We start from the raw sequence: 21012 nt of genomic DNA on the forward strand, positions 1-21012 counted from the left end.
CCAAATTCATGCATTGGAATGATGCTTGTTTATGATTGTTCCAACATTTGATTTCTAAGATACCATGATGGTCCTTATGGACCATCATGGAATCATATATATGTTTTGATACAACAATGCCTTTTCGTGATGGTTTAATAATAATTATTGTTGGTTCAGCAAGAATATGTAATCAAGATAATTTGTTTTTGTTTTTCTATATTGGCCCATCAAAAATCAGTCCGAATTCCTACATTAGGATGATGGTGGTTCATGATCGTTCCAACATTTGATTTCTAAGAAACTATGATTGAAGATTCTGATGGTTGAACAAACCATCAAAACTAGCTGCTTTTCTTATGTTGGAGCATCATAAATCATTCTTACATTGGGGTGATGGTTACTTATGTTGGTTACCCTCAAAAAATATAATGGTTCATGATGGAATTATTGATGGTTGCCATCAAGATTGTGGTGGTCCATCAATGGAAATCCATCAAAAATTTAGATTGGGGTTTTTTAATGTAATATTACAAGAGAAAATTATACTTTGAAGGATTCAAATAATTTAATTATTTGACAATTCTGAAATTAAAAAGAAAATTTAAAATAATAAGAACTCACTTTTAATTTCAGTCATGACAGAACGTTCTCTAAACTGCAGAGGAATGAAAAGCGTGTCGAACCCTTCGTAGAACAACTGTTCAGATAAAAGTTATGAAAGACATCTCCGGCACATAAGACGACATCTCTTCGGAGAAGAAAGAACAAAATAAATAAAAAAAGTTCTCAACTTTTCTTTCTTTATTTTCTTTCTTTTTTCCTTCCAATAATAACTCGGACTTGGCTCGCATTAAAATATACCTTCCACTCCCGAACCTGTCTACGTCTGCTCTTTCAATTGTTTTGGCTCTCTTAAAATTACCGGAATTCCTTTTATTTTATTGTTTTCGACCCCTTCTCTGAATAAATCGCGCCAGACACGGCGAGATTTGACGAGAGAGAAAAACGCGCTCTTAAAATAAAGCACATACTTCACTCATAATAAAAACAAGAAGACTACTAAGAGAGAAAGAGAGAGCGAGAGAAGATATAAAAATAAAAATAATGACGAAAGCGAAAAGAGGGGGGAGAGAGAGAAAGGGATGCAAAATTATTTTTGAACTCAGTAAAAGCGCAGCTTGTCTTTATGATGGAGATTCATCTCTCTGGGAAAGAAAAAAAAACTGAAAGAAACGCTTTTCGATTGGATGGGAATGAAGCTTGACGCACGCGCGATTTCCTCTTGATGAAAGATTGCTGGGTGTGGATTGGTCGGTGGTATTTATATTAAACCACGCCTTGATTAAAACACGTGGTTCCCTCGGATGAAAAGCATGACAGAAGGAAACACCTATTAACTTTTTTTTTTCCAGCGCTTAATGTGTCGCAGAGAAGTCTCCGTTGCTCCGTTTTGTAAAAACGAGTATTAAATTACGGTGAAAGCTCGATATAATGAGAGCAACATGTTCCACTATTACGACGAATTTTCAATTCACCGTTAAAATACAACAAAGACACAAAAATTGCATGTTTAGAATAAGTTTCTAAAAAAATTACTGGGTTTCCGCTATTGCGATAAAATTTTGGGGGATATTTTCGTATCATGATCTGTCTCACCAAAAGTAGAAATAAAATTTAAATTTTGATAAAATAAATTAGTCAAATAAAAAACAGAAAGGTGAAGGTTAAAGTAGAATAATAATCCTTGACATTATTAGGGGGAGTCGCCAAATATTTGAGGAAAAAATAAGCGTATCTTAAGCACTTTTCAAGCACTCAAAAAATATTCTTACTCTTTATTTAAAGAAGAAGAAAAAAAAATATATATATATATATATATATATATATATATATATATATATATATATATATATATATATATATATATATATATATATATATATATATATATATATATATATATATATATATATATATATATATATATATATATATAAATTAATTAAGGAACGTATGTAGATTTTTTTTCGGGGGTGGCTAAGTGTGATAGCTTTCAAATTAGTCCTTTTCTGCAATGTTTTTTTTTCTTATTATTATTTTTATTTTATTTTTAAGTTTCCCGCAGGCTGGAAGTTGCCAAGACTTGGAGATTATTTTGCCACAAATCACGATGCGGAAATATCCTTAAATGTTTTTAAAAAAGAAATAAACTTTTCAGTGAACTACATTATACGTAAAAGAGATTTAAATTGAAGACATTCATTTCCTTATAATGCAATTTGTGGGCGACCACTGGCTAAGTTCTTCCACTAAGTTCCAAGTTAAATGCTCTCTCCATTCACTTCGAGAGAATACACCTCTTTGCTAATTCCACATACTGCCCCCTTTATTTAATTTAAAATCAACTTAAAACAACTTAAAAAATACAACTTAAAATCAACATTCTCTGCCATCAACACATTTTCAGGTATTGCACATCTTTCAAAAACTTTTTACTCAAACATTTCTGCCTTTCGTAAAGTACAGAACTATGTCAATCAACCTAGTATAATCTGGGTATGTATATTAAAGCAAAATAGTTGTCCAAAAAGAGGGATATATGCCTGTTTCTAATCAATTCTTCAACAATTCTTTTTAATCTTTGCATGGCTATTTTAAACTTAAATATGTGTGTTTGCTTTAAACGACCGGTTCGTTATAATAAAATTTTCATTAACTATTCTTAATCGTAACTGTAACGGACTTCTGTTGTGTTTCATGGTTGGAAATGTAAGAGCGTGTTGAATTGTTTAAATTGGTTGCAACCCTAACAGAGTGATTGGATGTGAATATAATCTTGATAACTATGGTTCAACTTAATTCAATTCACCTTATTAAGATTTCAACACTTTTGAACTGTTCATCATTTTACCCTTAATGTTTTCTGATAGGTCACTGAATTTAATTCAGTGTTAGTCAGTAACTATCCCTTCAATTCATTGACCCAGAATTAAAAACGTGACTCATCTTTATGTCAAAGAATTAATACTAATTTTCTTTCTTTTTTTTATTAAAACATAATTAAGTGATAAAAATGTAACGTTTGCAACTATTGAAGACGTTGATGTGTTACCTCTCTTAAAACTGCTAACGAGAGCTGAGTCTGCAAGAATAATGATTTTCTTATTATTATTTATTAATAATTATTTTTTTACATGTACCAATCGGTACTATGATAAAATATACTAATAATGCTTAAGATTATTTAAAAACAATGTAGTTAAATTCCTTTTTATTTCTAACTTAAATTAATTATAACTGAAAATTATTTTATAATTATTGCCAACTAATTATTAAACATATAAAATCGCATTTAAGCTCAACACCCTCATGAATTTTTACAGACAGTAACTCAATTTGTCAGACACCAAATGACGAATTAATTAGTTAAATCAGTAAATTTAAAGAACAAGTCATTTTTCGATGCTTATAAACATAAATTATATATTTAATAAGCTTTAAAAGTACTAGTATTAAAAGTACTAGTATTTATTTAGTTACATTTATTAGTACGTATGGTATAAATAATAAAGTACTAGTATTTATTTAGTTACATTTATTAATATCTTACAGACAGCAGAGAAGTTTACTGACATTTGCTCAAGGAAAAAAATAAAATTGAAATTCACCAAATTTTGAATGCCAGGAAAATGAGATATTAGTTTAGAAGTTAAGAAAACAGTGATTTAAAGCTAATAGTAAGCACGAATAGTTAGCACGAATAATATAGTTAACCTTAATATCTTTATGAACAACTTCAAAAGCTTCTCCTACAATGAAAATGATAATCTAAGAAATTTTTTAATAAATTTTATCAAAATTTGCATTAGAATTTTATAATAATTTACATCGGAAATTTTTTTTTAATATTATTTAAATTTAAAATATTTCAAACCATTTTATTTGACAACTTTATTACATTTCTTAATTTATACACCCAAGCAGCGTTTAAAGACTGACAGAATTAAATTGTACAGTTACGTTCTTAGTTTATCCATTATATTTTTAACTATCTGAGTTTTGAAAAAAAAAAAAAAGCCTAACGCCTTTGTGTTATATGAACCTTGATTTGTTTAAATTAATTCTTTTATCCACGGTAGAAAGAATCAAAAATATTTTTGTTGCTGATATGTACAGAATAAATTTGTGTATAATAACCAATCATTAAATAAATAAATAACTTTACTTACATACGAGCATATTACAATTTTTCATAAACTGGGTATTAGGTTAATATTTGCTTTCCCTCTTTGCATTATAGTGTTTAAAAAATTGTCTTATAACTGTGTTAATGTCCTGGAATTTATAAGCCAGGAAAATGACAGCCAGGATAATGACAATTTTGCCCTTTTACAGCATTTAACATTACTTTAATTTAACATTTTGGCCTAAGTCGTTTACTTTCCGCGGAAAACACCACGATTTCTTAAAATAACTAAGGTAAATGTAAATAGTTTATGTTATAAATGATTTCAAGAGGACAGGAAAAGGACAACACAAAAACCTACTCATCTTGCAAAAATTTTTGAAATGCATTTTGGCTCAGAAAGTTGGCTCTTTTTTCCTGCAATTAGACATGTTCTGATGGTATTCTAATCAATCTATTAACCTAAGATATTGATTCCTGGAGCTATGGTTATAAATTACTAAAAAAAAAGTTGCCAGGAAAACGACAGATTTTCATGTGACTAACAAATTATCGACAAAAAAAAATTTTTTCAACAAAATTTTTGGAAATAATACCCTCTGCATATATGCTAGAAATACTTACAAAGATTGAGTCCAAAAAATTTGAAATTAAAAAATTTATGGGAAGTTTTGAAGCTAGTTATTATTGGAACTATTGTTTGTGACATAACAGGAAAATTCAATTAAATTTTTTAACTATACAAAACAGTCAAAGCTAGTGCAAAGTCATTTTAAAATGCTAACAGCAATGCTATTTATTAAATTTCTTTCTTAAAAGTTCTTTTAGTAGTATAGTATTAGATCTTGGAGCAAGAGACTGTGAATTGTCATATTTCGTGAGAATCACCCGTATATCTCTCATTTAAAATATTTTTTATCATAGATTTAAATTCCATGATTCTTGAATTAAACCAGGTAGAGCGCAATATTGCAAATCTGACGAATTCCAAAATTTATCAAACATTAAAATAAAATATATTATCACATTAATTTATTATTTGAAAAGTAACATTAAACCGTGCTGTATCGCTGAAGGTGTTACGCGGCTATATATATATTATATATATATATATATATATATATATATATATATATATATATATATATATATATATATATATATATATATATATATATATATATATATATATATATATATATACAGTGGTGGCCAAAAGTGTGGACACTTTTTGAAAGTTTCATGTTTTTCAACTTTGTGTGCTTGTAAAATATATTAATTTTCACTTAAATACAAACGTTTATATGTCAAATTGAAGGTAATCGTTAAAAATATACTTTTTATTCATACACTCAAGTGTTCAAATACATTTATTTTTAAACTTGTAGTGGATGATACTTGATGTTATTACAGTTTTTTCAAATATTAATTCAATAATTTAATAGGGATGAGCGAAAAACGAAATGGAATTTTAACGAAAAACGAATGGAAATTTTACTATAAGTGATTCCGTTTTTCACATATTTTAAAAATAACATCAGTAATAATTTCTAACTTATGCTCTATTTGAACAAAAAAAATAGTCTATAAATAAAATATAGTATATAAGTATAGTATAGTATAGTATAGTATGTATTATATTATAGTATATAATGTATACTTGATGTTAATTCATTCACTGAATTTAATTAATTAATTTTAGTTTCATATGAGAGAAATTTTTTTAATTATTTAATAAAAAGCAACTTAAATAAAATTTGTTCTTTGTTGACCTAACTAAGAATTGACTTTAATTTATTTTTAATATGTATATTATTTGTTGTCATAAATAAATGATATCCTATGATTATGATTGTCCCATTTTAAATCTCTTAATACTTTTCGTTGTGATACACTTTTATGACCATGTCTTTAAGAAAACATACCTAATGACGCATGAATTTATATTTAGAAATGTTTCGTTACACAAATTTTCATAAGAATAACACGCATGCAAATTTTTTTAGTGTATGTGTTAAAATAAATTCAATCTATCGCTATACTGTTTAAACTGCATGGTTAGTTAGAAATTGAAGTCATTTATGACAGCAATCTATAGCGTTTGCTTGAATTCTAAGTGAAATATATTTCAAAATCATACCTGGTAATTATATTTTATGAGTTAACAGATCCGAAAATCTATAATTATAATTGAATTATTTAACAACGGAGAAAAAATTTATGCATTTAAAAAATTAAAGATAGTTAGATAGTGGAAAGTTAAAGGTAGCACAGAAGTTTTATCCGAAAATTCTGACATGACCGTTAAAATCGTGACACGATCGTTAAAGTGAGCATTCTTTGACATCGCTTAAAAGCAAATTTTTTTTTTGACAAACAATTTTAATTACATTATGTAGAGTCAGAAATGTAAATTACTTCTAAATATCCAAAATATAGGAAAGAGTCATATCGACAATCTCGACATTCTTCTATGAAAAGGTACTCCCACATTGAATCGAGTTAACATGTCTTATATACTAGTGAATTGGAATTGTATTTTTGTAATGGTATATACACTATAGTACTCCTCCCCCTTCCTGAATTTTATCTGTGACAGAATTCAATGAATGGGATACCACTAATTGATTCATTGCTGTTTTGTGAGGAGCCGGGAGAGCTGTATTAAGTTCACCGTACTTTTAAGTGCTGATAGTGAGAACTGTATTAAGTTCACGGTCGTGGTCGCTTCTATGTTTCCATTAGAAGTCGAGTGTATACAGACCGTGTGATAGAGACTTAGTAAAAACAGCGCGAGGAGGTGGATATAATGGAGCAGTCACTAGTAGCAAGTTAACTGTTCAACTGTTCTGTAACTTCCATCCATCTTAGTAGGAGTGTTCAAATCGAAGTGGAAGTTCCTGTAAAGGTAGGCGTGTTTACATCACGTCCGGGTCACCAATGTGGGAGGAGTCATATCGACAATGTCAACATTTATGTACGAAAAGTTACCCAAACATAGAATCGCGTTAACATGTCTTATATACTAGAGAATTGGAATTGTATTTTTGCAGTGGCAGATACACCACAATACCAAACAACAGCAACAAAATTTTTTTAATTTTAACGTGCTTCCGAAAATTCCCTCTATAGTTTGTTAACGACCCTCTAAAATCAATCACTAACTTTTGCTCCACTAAAATCCTTTACCGTGTTGGGAACCTGCGTTTTACAAATGTTCAAAATTTTAAAATTACAAGATTACATAAAAAAATTTTAGTCTCAAATATATTTTAATTCGTATGGTAACTTAAAAGAATACTTTTATAATAAGTTACATGGAAATATAAATAAGTGACAGAGTTCGAAAATTAAAAGAAATTCTGTCAAATTCTCATGGAAATTCATAAAAATATTAGGAAGCTAAGCCTCCCTCTTCGCCACTACTCACCAACCCCCATGGTTGTTTCGCAATAATTATTGTTTCTTGGTAGAAGAACAGTTTTTCTACTAAAGTTAAAATTATTCACTTTACATACCCAGAAAGAATTCTGCTTGTGCCTCCTCTTCCCATATCCTAATATTATTATCTATTAGTATTATAAATATATATGAACAGAAGTAATTTTTCTAAGTAATTATTTTTTAAAGTAGCATTTATAGTGTTGTAATATTGTATTGTTCAAACAAATTCAATGAGTTCACAACCGTAATTTAATATTTTTACTTACAAAACCGAAAGATGTATTAAATACTATTTTTGCTTGCATCCCATTGAGCATGAAGCTGATCGTTAAGTTCTTAATCATTTAACAGATCTCTTTAACGGTAATTTACAGCAGTATATTGATGCTATTAGCACAAAAATAATAATTGCAAAACGGTTTATAAGATTATACCACCTTTCTGAATAACTTTATCTTAAGATGTAGACCAGTAAACTCTTGAATTAAAATCGTAATAATAGCAGTACAGGAAAATAACTTTAAGTTAGGGAAAATATTTATAGGAAAACAATACTTTTATGAATTGGGTATACTATAGCCTACGTCACAGGTTGTGTTATTCCTACTAAATTTAACCCATGAACGGCATTTTCTGCGAGCCTAACTTCAAGCCACAAATAAACAAACGAAGTGTTTGATCGTTTAAATAGCTGCTCGCCAGATTTTATTGCATTACAAAGAAAAGTAATTGATATTCGATTTTTGATTAATAATTGATTTTTGTGGATAGTGGCATAGAATTTAGCATTGCGTCATGGTAAATGTTATTCCTACTAAGTGGAAGTAGTTGTGTTTTTTCTTATATTATACCCAATTGTATCAATTTTATGCTGATGACAACCAAAACAATATGGAAATGGATGAGGAAAAACTGGATCCTATCACGTGATTTTCAAGCCAATAAAAATGCACGAACAACAATGGAAAACTGTGACACCATCATTAGATTATTATATATAGTAAGATTTTGAGACAAAATTTATTACACATAGAATAGTTTAAAAAGCATAACAATCGTTAGTCTTTCTCTTTGCTTAAGATAATTCAATGAGGGAAAACAGGGTTAATTCTGATAAATAGTATTTCGCGTGAAAATTGAATATTTAGTGCATACAACAAAAGTATTCCAAGTTATTGCTTTTAACAATTCTTATTATTTTTAGAAAGGCCCTCACTTTTGTAGTGCTATGCTTGTTTGAATAAAATATTGGTTCTAAGTCAATTATATTTATATTGAAAGCAGCAGCACGTCATGATAGGTTTTCAATTTGGGTTTTATTATGTGCAAATTTTTCTGTTATTATTCAAACACATTTTTTACATTGATATTTTTTAAATATAGTTTATTTTCGTCAGGCTAACTGTTGACGATTTAATTTATCTGGATGATCTTCTTTGTTCAGTTGAAATCTCTAAGATATTCTTTTATGAGGTTGTAAATTTTTGAATTCGAAGAAAAAAGTCTGGACTCTGAAAAGAAAATGATAAATTTGAACACAATTGTAAATTATGTGGGTTTTTTTAGGAAAAGCTACTAATTTATTCGCAATGTTATCAAATTTCTTACTCTCCGCATTCTTTCTGATAGAAAAGAAAGAAAAAAAAGCTATATACATAAAGGTGGGATTTGTTCGAAGGCCTATAAGAGGTAAACTATTCGACTTAGAAACTGTCTGATTTAACCAAGATTAAAAGAATATTCATTGTTCAGTTTTCTACAATAAATCGTTCTCGAAAAGTCATACTTGTATTCCTTTTTCAATTCCTACAATTATTTCACACTCTCCCTATATATTTTGTTCAAATTTTCAATCGTTAATAAAATACTTTTTATTCATACACTCAAATTCAAACACATTTTTTTGAACTTGTAGTGAATGGAGATTTTTCATTCTAGATCAAAATGAAAATTGTTAACACTGTTTTTCGAAGCTCTGTAGCCAAGAAAAATAAATAAAAATCTATAGTTTAAGTGTCTTACTCTCAAGGCAATGCTACGATTATAAATTATAATATAATTATACTTGGACTTTAGAACGGATAAATAACTTAAATATTTCAAAAGTTTTTAAAAATCTCCAACTTTGTGACATAATTCCACATAAATAGAAATTATCAGAATCACTGCCTTATTCTCAGTTTTTGCAAATTTTTCTGAGTCTAGGTAATGCAGCATTGGAATAAGTTCTTAAATACTGAAAAATTAGACCACAAACGCTTTTCATTTTCACTGTGGCTTTTCTCCATATTGATGGTTTGCGCCATTTTCAAAATAAGCGTAGACAGAGCTGGCTTTACATAAGCTAAACTTGACCTAACAATCATGAGTAACTGTTGCAAACTCACAGCTGTTATAACAATAGCATATTATCAAAATATAGCAATGGCATATGCAAAAAGAAAGCATCATTTCACATTACTGAGGAGATTTCGAGAAGCAGCCTTAAAATCAGTAGCTCTCTTTATGCAAATTTTAATGAGCCCAAATAATGTAGCGTCAGAGTAACTTTTCACGTTTTATACCCGTCGTGGAACAGGCGACCCAATTTTTCGAGTGCACGACTATTAATGTTCATCGCCGCAGCCTTGTTATTTTGAACCAATCCATCCAGAAGACAAGGAAATTCCTGGTTCAGTACCCCCAGAGATATTGATTTCTTATGGGAACATGGAGGACTTAGAGGCTCGACAGATTCAACGTGCATCAGTCACCATTTACTACACGGGAAGTCTTCGGCCGGCGGGGATCGAACCCACGAACTCTTGGACATGGGTCCAGTGCCCTACCAACCAGGCTCTCCAGACCAACTTTTTAAATTTCCAAAAATTAGATCAAAACGCTTTTCATTTTCACAAAACTGTTACTTTTGTAGTTTTGTGCCATTTTTAGAATCAGTATAGAAAAGGCTAAAAATTATAGGCTTAACTTGAACTAACTGTCTAGAATGAATGATACAAACTCAACACAGTTATGAAAATAGCATACATCTAAACAACTAAATAAAAAATAACATAGAAAATGATGGCCACATATACAATCTCTTACCTTTTAGTCATTTTTGACTGTTGCAAACACATAGTAGTTATAAGAATAGTACATTATTTTCTAAAGACCATTCCTAATTAAAATATTCAAAGCTGCATTCTTTGCTGGATGGCAGTACAAATTTCAATCGCTTTCCAACATTCAAATACGATATCGATAAAGCAATTTTTATCGCCCAAAAATTTTTGACCACTTTTCAACATAACTCTCAATTTGACTAAACTCCAACTCTTTTCACAATTGCCTAATTGACTAATTTCATGCGACTATTCTTTACTTTCCAAATTTGACTATTTTCCAACTAGTTAGAATCGATTCAATTTGTTTCCGAAAGAGCCATTTTATCATCCATAAGCTTTTTATAGCGTAAGCAAAGACAAAGCTGAAAAGAAAGAAAAATTATTTAAACTAGATTTTTTTTTAAATTTTTATTTTATTTATTTAATTAATTAATTTGAGCTTTAAATAATGGGCCAAAAAGCACAGTTATAGGTGACCAAATATACTTTATTTTATAACAGTCATTGAACATCCGAATCAATTTTGAGTTAACGAATACTAATGTTCAACTCCGCAGCCTTGTCATTTTTAACCCAATCCAGAAGACAAAGGAATTCTGGGATCAAGTGTTGAGCGAAATTTGCCTTCTTTGAGGAATTTTTGATGGAACTAACACGCATTTGCGTTACATGGAGGAGAAAACCACCCGCCAATAGCCTGACGGCAAGGGAAATCTAACCAATACCTCCTAAAAAAGAGAAGGCCTTAGCACGGGTTACCATAAACAAGAAATTTGATCCTTTAGTAGTCCAAACGTAATGACATATTTCGTATTTTCCACCACTGTGCAACTTAATAGCCCAAACGTTTTTCATCCACTGCGCAGTTTATGTTCGCCACGTCGGACTACTAAATTGATCCGTGTTGAGGCCTTCGTTCTTCTAGGAGGTGTTGATCTAACCCATGATCCATCTACTACTGAGGATATTTAACGTCAGCACTGTAGTTGTTACAAGCCGAATGCGGAATTCGCATCGACCAGCCATCACTGGGATTCGAACCCGATTCGCTTCATTGGAAGGTTAACGCTGTATTCAATGAGCCATCATGGCGTACGGTGGCCAAATAGCATAATACTACCTACTGAAACATTAGTTTTGGCAAAATAACGAATGTAGAATTAAGAAATATTCACAGCCAACCGTTTTATTTGATCGTATCGGTAGATTTTGTTTCCAACGAACCATATATCTACATCGCATTAGAAAAGTGAAATAATATTTTCTCACATTTTTCAGTGCTAAGCGAGTATAGTACTAGCCGCCAACCAGTTTGGTTACCTTTCAAAATTATCCAGTAAAATATATAAACTTCAGTGCTACTGCACGGTACAGCTTTATTTAAATATTTTAATTCTTTAACCCCTTCTCCAATCCCAATAGAATAATTAGGTTTAAACAATATATTAACAAAAAATGTTTTCACTTTTCACTGTCTAGGTGTTGCTCGCTACTTTGTCAGCACAGAACAGAAGTACTGTGTTTACAAATTTTTAGTATTTCCAAAAGAGGTCCTCTTTATTTTCAAAGTTCTCTATTAATTGAATTTCAGTTATAATTTGAAATCTGCACGGCAGAAATTAAGTCACACAAAATAGTGCTAATTTAGCACTTTAGGCAGCAGAAGTATTTAAAATAAAATAATTATTCTAATAATTTTTTTATTTTTTTAAAATTAAAAGTGTTCTTATTTTCTTTTATAATTATTTTCTCAATTTCGTATTTTTTTTAAGAGATTATCTTTTTATCACAACCAAAAGAAATGTTTTTAGTTTATCTGCTTTATTTTCATTGCTTTTAAGTGATTTAGAATTCCTCAAAGGAAATTAAGGATTTTGTGAAAGGCAGAAATAAAGAGGATCTAACCTTACATACAATAATGTTATATACAGAGAGGTATGTAACATTTTATTTTTACTGTTTTTATTCATTTTTCCTAACTTCCAATTCTAATCAAATGAGACTAAAGTTATAATTTTACAAGAGAGCCGTGTGGTGAAACCAGACATTAAAAAAATAATAATAATAATGTGTTAAACCACTTGAAAGAGAGGGATGGAAGAAAATGATCTTGTGACAAATGTTCCAAGAAATCGAGAGGGAGGGTCGACGTCACTGAATACAATTGTCGGCTGCATTGTGACGCTTCACGCTCACTTCAGGCACAAAAGAAACCGACTTTCTACCGGATAATAAAGCATCACTTTTTTTGTTGTTGCCACCCCAGAAATGGCATTTTTGAAATCGATCCTCAGCATTCTTCTCTAAATACTTAATTGCAAAGAAAGAAGGTAATTCTACAATAGTACGTGAGAAACAATAAAATCTTTACTGTTGTCTAATCACCAAATTTTTTTACCGTTATTGCTGTATGATTGTTCTCAGCCCACAAATTACAGTAAATATTTAATGCAACGAGTACGGAATGTAACGAGCCGTCATTTATTACGACGAATTCAAAAATTTCATGCTTTTAACGAGGTAAAATCGCTTCCTTTGTACTATTTTAAAGCAGAACTGTTGACTTGTATAGGTAAGTTATCTTCTTCCTATACGGTTAAACAACATTCATATTTGATTCTGATTTTAATACAGTGGAAAGAAAAATAAACACTGCTTCCTATATACTATTTTAAGGCAGAATTGTTTAAATGAATCTGCAAGTTATCTTCTTTCTACACATTTAAACAACATTTATATTTGTTTATGGTATCAATAAAGCGAAGCAAAAAATGAATATCGCTTCTTTCATACTATTTTAAGACAGAATAGTTTAAATGTATAGGTAAGTTAGCTTCTTCTTAAACATTTAAACAACATTCATATTTATTTCTGGTATTTATACAGTGGGACGAAAAAGGAATATAGCTTCCTTTATACTATTTTAAGACAGAATTGTTTAAATGTATAGGTAAGTTATCTTCCTATACATTTAAATAACATTCATATTTGTTTCTGGCATTTATACAGCGAAGCGAAAAATGAATATCTCTTCCTTTATACAATTTCAAGGCAGAATTGTTTAAATATATAGGTAAGTTATCTTCTTCCTATGCATTTAAACAGTACTTTAATTGTTTATGGTATTAATACAACGATACATATGGTATTATCTATCAATAAGTCCTCTCTTCTTTTTTTCTTTCTTTCTTTTTAAGAATTTATCACGTTTTTCAAATAATGCGTGATTTGTTGACAACATATGCTCCTTTATTTCCCATCTTTACAATTTGCGAATAAAATCAATGTTCGCTGTTATCAATGGCGTAAAAAAGCATTTCATTTCATTTTGAAATAATTTATTGCCATTTCGTAACTTGCTGTTCAAATATTCCTGCCTTAGACATTTCTGCCTTTAATACAGTACGTGTGTTACATCATTCAGTTTAGAAACTGCAGGCAAATGCAGCCTTCGTTAAATATGTATTTTAAACCGAAACAGCTTTTTTTTTAATAGAATAAAAAATGGAGAATACATCTATTTCTATTTTTTGATCTTTTTATTGTAATTTTAACATTAAATAATTGTATTTGCTTATCGAGACAAGCTCTGGATGACAACATCAACTTTTTATATTCATTCTCATTTTATAGCACTTTCAGTATATATTAATATTTATTTTACTATAATAAGCAGTATTGTTCCTTCTAAGATATATGATATATATATAATTTAGGAAAATGTTTAACAAATTGTGTTTAATATTATGCTGTTATCGTTTTCTCCCTCTTAAATAAGTAATATAAAAAATTAAAAAATGAAAATTAATTCCTACTTAGGCCAACAAAGAACATTTTTATTTTAGTTACTTTTCATTAAATAATTACACTTTTTTTTCTCTCATATAAAACTGAAATTAATTAATTCAATTCAATTAATGAATTAATATTTGTAAAAGCTGTATTAGCATCAAGTGTCACATCCACTACAAGTTTAAAAAAAATTTATTTGAACTTGAGTGGAAAAAGAATTATTTTTCTCCATTATCCTGCTAGTTCTGTTCGCTTGACAAAAATTAATTCCGTTCAGTAATTACCTTATACAGCCACGGGTTGATAGTTATATTTCGAAAAAAAATTTGTATACTTAACTTTGAAGTACACGGTTTAAAAAATGCTTTCACTGAAAAGTAATTATTTTATTACAACAATTTTATAATGGTATCTGCTATTTCGAGTTTCAACAAAATTTTGAGCAATAACACTTAGATGCAAATACAGGGTTTAAGGACAAAAAATAGTAATACGAAAGATTTTTCCATAGTTCTTAATCCTATAGTTTCAATTACAAATTTCTATTAAGAATAATAAGAAAATACTTTAGAGATGGCTAAAAAAAAAATTTTGCAAGGGCAAATCGGGTATTTTAGTAAACAAAAATATTTATGGTGGTTCCTTAAATGAAGATAGTCACAATAAAATATCATAAATTCATTTTAGCCCTTTTTGGGGGCGAAAAGCAAAAAATTGTCAACTTTTTACTTACAATAATTTAAAACTAAAATCTGAACTACGGGTTTTTTTTATCAAATTTTTTTTTAATTTTTACTTTAAATTGTGAAGGGAGAGAAATTACGATAAACCAATTTGCTTCGCCAACGACTTGCAAAGGATGATCCTAATTCTAAGAGATCTTCTGTATAAAAATTGTGGTTAAAATTATTTTTCTGCTTTGCAAAAGGCTAAACTCGTTTTTTTTCCCTTTAATTTTAGCTGTACAGTTTTTGTTTCCAAGTATGTAGTGCCTAATGTATTGATAGCTATTGTGAAGTGAATTATAATTTTTGTTAATAATAATATTAATGAATAATACTTTTAATAATGAAATAACTGTTTATTGTTAATAATGCAGTAACTGTATATTGTTAATAATGACGTAACTGTTTATTGTTTACAGCTATGAAATATATAATTTTTGAACAAGCAAAAAATGGAGAAAAAAAATATAAATAAATAACCGATACTAATCTCTAACTATATATAAAAATCTAATGATAGTGTCGCAGTTCTTCATTGTTGTCAGTGCATTTTTATTGGTCTGAAAATCACATGGTAGGATCCAGTTTTCCCGTATTTATTTTCATACTGGTTGGTTGTCAGCAGCATAAAACTGATAAAGTCATAAGGAGATAGATTTCCTACAAATAGTTTTGTATCCCTAATTTAAAGGTGTTTATCTGTACTGTTTTTATTACATTTTTAATTCTGCTTATTTTCTGAATTAAGAGTTTAAGAGGGTTGCTTTTATTATTGTTATAATAGTCTAATTCTACGTTACATTTTAAAATAAAGTTGTTTAAATCGTCCTCTGATTTTATTAACAGTTTTGCAATTATTATTCTTTCCATGCACTATCTTTTTCCTTTTTTTAAATTATAAAATACAATGTGTCTTTTTTAGTCGTCTGAAAATTTATTCGTATTTTAATAAGGAAATTTCAATAAAAGATTTTATTTAACAAAAAATATTTTTTTCAGCGAAAGCCAAGTTTTACAAAAGCATGTTTCAGATGGAATAGGATTACACTTCAGATTGTGATTATATTTAGTGTGATTATATTCATTTTTTAGTTTGTTTTTTCAATAATTGATACAGTTTCAATAATATACATGGATTTGGAATAATATCAATTTTTCAATATATATTTTGTAATTATTAATATGAATACGTATCCTACATTTTTAAGAATCTTAAAATTTATCAACATCTTACATATCGTCTTAATCTAAAAATAATATGTTTTAATTACCTGTCCCCGCGTGTTTCGCAAAACTATTTTGGTAACTATTTATATAAATTTTAACATTTTTAAAAATCTTATTTTCATGCTTGTTTGGTTGCCATCAACATAATATTGATAAGAGTCATAAAGGTCTTGTTTTCCTACAAATTCTTTTGTATCCTTTATTTAAAGTTGACGTGTACTGGTATAATTACGTTTTTAATTTAAGAGGATTGTTTTTATTACTGTTAGAATAATGTAATTCCACGTTACGTTTTAAGAAAAAGCTATTTAAATCGGCGTCTGATCTTATTAACCGTTTTACAATTATTATTTTTTTGGTGCAAATTACATTAATTTACTACAAAGTATTTTAAATAATACTGAAGTATATTGAAGCATATTGAAGTATTATTAATTACGGGAAAAGAGATTCGTTAATGATTCCGAACTTAACTTTCAACTTCATGCATAAAGTGATGAATGCAAAAATTGTACTTAAAATGCATGAGCCCTTTTAATAAGCAAAAATATTTAATTACAGTTGTGAACTCACCAAATTTGTTTTCAGAATAAACTTTTAATTTTAAATGTTACTGATTAAAATGATTATTTCGAACAATGATTTATATCCACTAATAGATTTTAGTGAAATATTTGGACGTGGAAAGTGGAAACACAAGTGTTCTTTTTAGTACATATATTTTTAGTTGAATAATTTCAATTGTTCTAACCCAAGAAACAACAATTATTGCGAAGCCAATCATCGGGGTTGGTGAGCAACAGTGAACAGGGGGCTCATCCTCTAAATATTTTTATGAATTTCCATGAGAATTTGACAGAATTTCTTTTAATTTTCGATCTCGATCCCTTATTTATATTTCCATGTAACTTATTATAAAAGTACAAGTTACCAAAAAGTACAAGAAAAAGTTACAAGTTCTTACAAGTTACCATACGAATTAAAATATTTTTGAGACTGAATTTTTTAAAATTATCTATCTCTCCCCAATTTTCAGTATTAGTAATATAAAAAAAAATAATGAAAATCAAAATTTAATTTTGCTTTTGGTAATAAATCTTACTTTCTTCGCCTGTGATGAAATATATATAGTTACTGTGCGTAATTTTGTATCTTAAACGCTTTGTAAATTGAGATCCAAATATTTAACTTCTACGGTTCAAATCATTTGTTTGAATGGTTTTCGTGATTAATTTCTCTGTTTTAATGTATTACTGCCTACATCGGGGCTACGCAAGTGTAATGCACAAAATGTTCGAAAATTCTGTCGATTTACCCTGTACATACATACTACTACGAGTAGTAACTTCAATCCATATTGATTGAAAATTTTAGCTTCCGATCCCAAAAATTTATGTTGTTCGCACAGGAGTGATGTTAAAATTTTCTAATTTTTCTTATGGGATTAGCATTATGTTGTGTTGCATGCAAACTGCAGACATATCTAATTTTCCAATATTTTAAAAGATTATATAAATAATGTATGCTAGTTTTACAGCTATATTTAATAAAAAAACGAACGTCATTTTCGGTTTGTTTACTTTTCTAAAATCAATGAAGGCATTTGGGAGTAAAGTTACTTGATTAGTAATTTAGAAAACATCTTATATGCATATATAACCATTCTTCTCTCTCTTTATATATATATATATATATATATATATACACAAAAAAAGGAAAATTAAGAAAAACAATAAGTTTTATTATGTTGTTTCTTTACATTTTATTTTCTGGTTTTACGTGATATTTTTACTTAATGTGTTCTATTTGTTGTAAAAAAAAATTTTTAGTGCTTCTCACACTATTGTATTGATATATTTCGCTTTGGCTATATTGATACAATATTAGAAAGCACTCCTTTTTGCGGATATAACCGTGTGAGCTGATGAAAAGATTATCTTTTATTTTCTGGATTTTTATTATATTTATTAACACGTTGAATGGCACTCTAATTTTACATGGCATGCCCGTCTGGCCAAAATGATTTTCTCAGTATGCGTTGCATATTTTGATGAAATATTTCTCCAAACAATTTTAGTAACGATAATAGTATTAAAAAAATTAAAAGCATTAAAAATTCACTCGAATTAAAGGTTTCTAATAATCTTGGCTTCTCCTGTCATCGGTGATCCCTGTGGTGCTACGAACAAACTCAGTGCCGATCACTGGTAAAACCCATGGCATTCAACGTGTTAATATTATTTTTATTTTTCATTGTTCTGTAATTTTTTTCCATGTTTTCTCTATATTTTGAACACACATATACATATGTATATAGATCTCAATCAGAGAGTGAGCATTTAGATAGTTTTTTATAAGATACTATCTAAACACAGAAATTTCCACTTCCTGCAAATAAAAATTCTGCACGTACGTTGTTGTTTTCTCTTCAGTCCATTTGAATAGAGACCTTTTTTCTGAATGATACGGGAATAAAATAAACAGAATGAATTAAAATTCGAATGACCCGTCGAGGAAGGGTCGGACCCAGAAAAACATCCGGACGGGTGTAAAAATTACGTAGAAGGGCAGACGTGTTTACGTAATTCATTTCGCAAAAGGCTTTTTGTAAAACCGTTATAAGTCCACCTCCCTATTTTTCATACTTTTTTACCCCGTCCTCTAACACTAAAGAAATTGAAATCGTACGGAATTCAACAACAACTTATCTGACACGTTTTACAAATGGCCAGTTATTTTTTTCTATGTGTGTCACACACGCACACTGAAAGGAAACGGGAGCCAAAGAAGGGGGGAAGTGTTTACTGCTTGCCTTCTGAGTCACGCACGCGACACGTTTGCTCGCCCCCCATCTTTCTGTATTACGCAAGATCTTTTATTTATTGTGGCACAATCCTCGTAAAAAAAAAAAAGAAAGAAAAAAAAAGAAGAAAATAACAGAAGTGTTTTTTATTTTTTTGAAATATATAAAATATTAATACTTCACATAAATATGTAGTCTCCTGTGTAAAAGCAACAGTAATCGAAAATAATATTAATACGGTAAGAGCTCGATCAAACGAATATGGCAAATCAACATTAACGAGTCATAATATTAAGGATATTGTGTGACGAGTAACGATTACAACATTAGCGTTTGTATAACGAGTAAATTATTAGCCTCCTGCTATTAAAACATTTTTCTTTTCTTAAAGAAAATATATTTTTCTGATGTTTTAGAGCAATATTACACTGGTGTAAAGAATTAAGAGAATTAGAAGACTTGTTCGATTAGTGTTGCAGGTTTTTTTTTCTTCTTCTTTTCAAATCTCGACAATAACTGTAATAGTTTGTGGCACAGTGATAATTGATAATAATTGATAATTACGATAATAATAATAATAATTAAATTTTTTTTAACTATTTAATTTACTGATGTTCGCAAAGGTATATAAATTTCTGTCTCAATTTAATTTAAATTATTTTAATCAGAAAGTTCAAAATTTGAGTGAAGTCGGTCGAATAGCTCCTAAGAAATAAAAATTTAAAAATATGACTTGTTTTGAGCAAAAGCAAAAAAAAGGAAATTATTCTACATTAAGGAGTAGAAACTTTCGACCACTGTCCTAATTTCATTGATAGCGGTTATCCCCCATATATTGAATGTCATGAATCTGACAGAAAAAAAAAATTGTTTATTCACATAAAGTACGTTTTTGTGTTTGATTTCGTAACTTTAAATACCTTGTGGATTTAAGACGCGAATCATTAAAATTGAGTTGAGTCTTAATACGTGAATATCTTACCATTCGATTAAATGTTATTCATGTAATTAATTACCTTTTTTTATTTTGTGCATTATATGATATATTTGAATTTCAACTTCCTATAACAATTTCAAATGATCTAAAATAGAATGTTTCCCTACAAATTAGACAAACATCCGAGTTTTAATAAATGTAGGATAATATATTTGATATTTTATAATCGTCGTTGAACATTGGACTCAATGTTTGGGTTTGCAAATACTAATGTTCAACTCCGGAACCTTGTCATTTTGAACCCAATCCAGAAGACAAGGGAACTCCTGGATAAGTATTGGGAGAAATTTGCCTTCGTGGAGAACTTTTTGATGGAACTAACCCGCATTTGAGTTACATGGAGAGGAAAACCCGCCACGGTTAGGCCGACGACAAAGAGACTCTAACCTGTGATCCGTCTACCACTGAGGATATTTTATGGCAGCCCCATGGTCGGTGCAAGTTGGATGCGGAATTCGCATCAACCAGCCATCACTGGGATTCGAAGCTGATTCACCTCATTGAAAGGCGAACGCTCTAGCGCCTGAGCCATTATGGCTCTATAGGATAATATAATAGCAAAACAACAAGTTAAAAAAATAAAATAAATATCTCTTCAAAAAATTTGCAGTACTGATATGCATAAGGTAAAAATCACGGACAAGCATTTTCAAATATGCTTTTATAGAGAAAATAAAAGAACATAAAAAACATAACCTACTACCTTACAAAATCTTAACTATTTTTTTAAAATCCTGCATTAGACAATA

At 29.2% G+C, this 21012-nt stretch overlaps 2 protein-coding genes across 2 annotated transcripts in view; one reads left to right on the forward strand and one right to left on the reverse strand.

Annotated features, from left to right (window-relative positions):
- LOC107453020 (protein lin-28 homolog) overlaps positions 1 to 1237 on the reverse strand; it is a 215933-nt gene extending 214696 nt beyond the window's left edge. The window contains exon 1 of the mRNA XM_021147918.4: positions 604 to 1237. Within this exon, the coding sequence (XP_021003577.1) occupies positions 604 to 619 (16 nt within the window). The 5' untranslated portion in view covers positions 620 to 1237. The remainder of the gene's footprint in view (positions 1 to 603) is intronic.
- The window catches only part of LOC107449779 (uncharacterized), a 323223-nt gene that overhangs the window by 199802 nt on the left and 102409 nt on the right, over positions 1 to 21012 (forward strand). The window lies entirely within an intron of this gene.

Source organism: Parasteatoda tepidariorum, chromosome 3 (assembly GCF_982258835.1).
Source record: "Parasteatoda tepidariorum strain Cologne lab strain chromosome 3, Ptep-v5.0, whole genome shotgun sequence".
Lineage (NCBI taxonomy): Eukaryota > Metazoa > Arthropoda > Arachnida > Araneae > Theridiidae > Parasteatoda > Parasteatoda tepidariorum.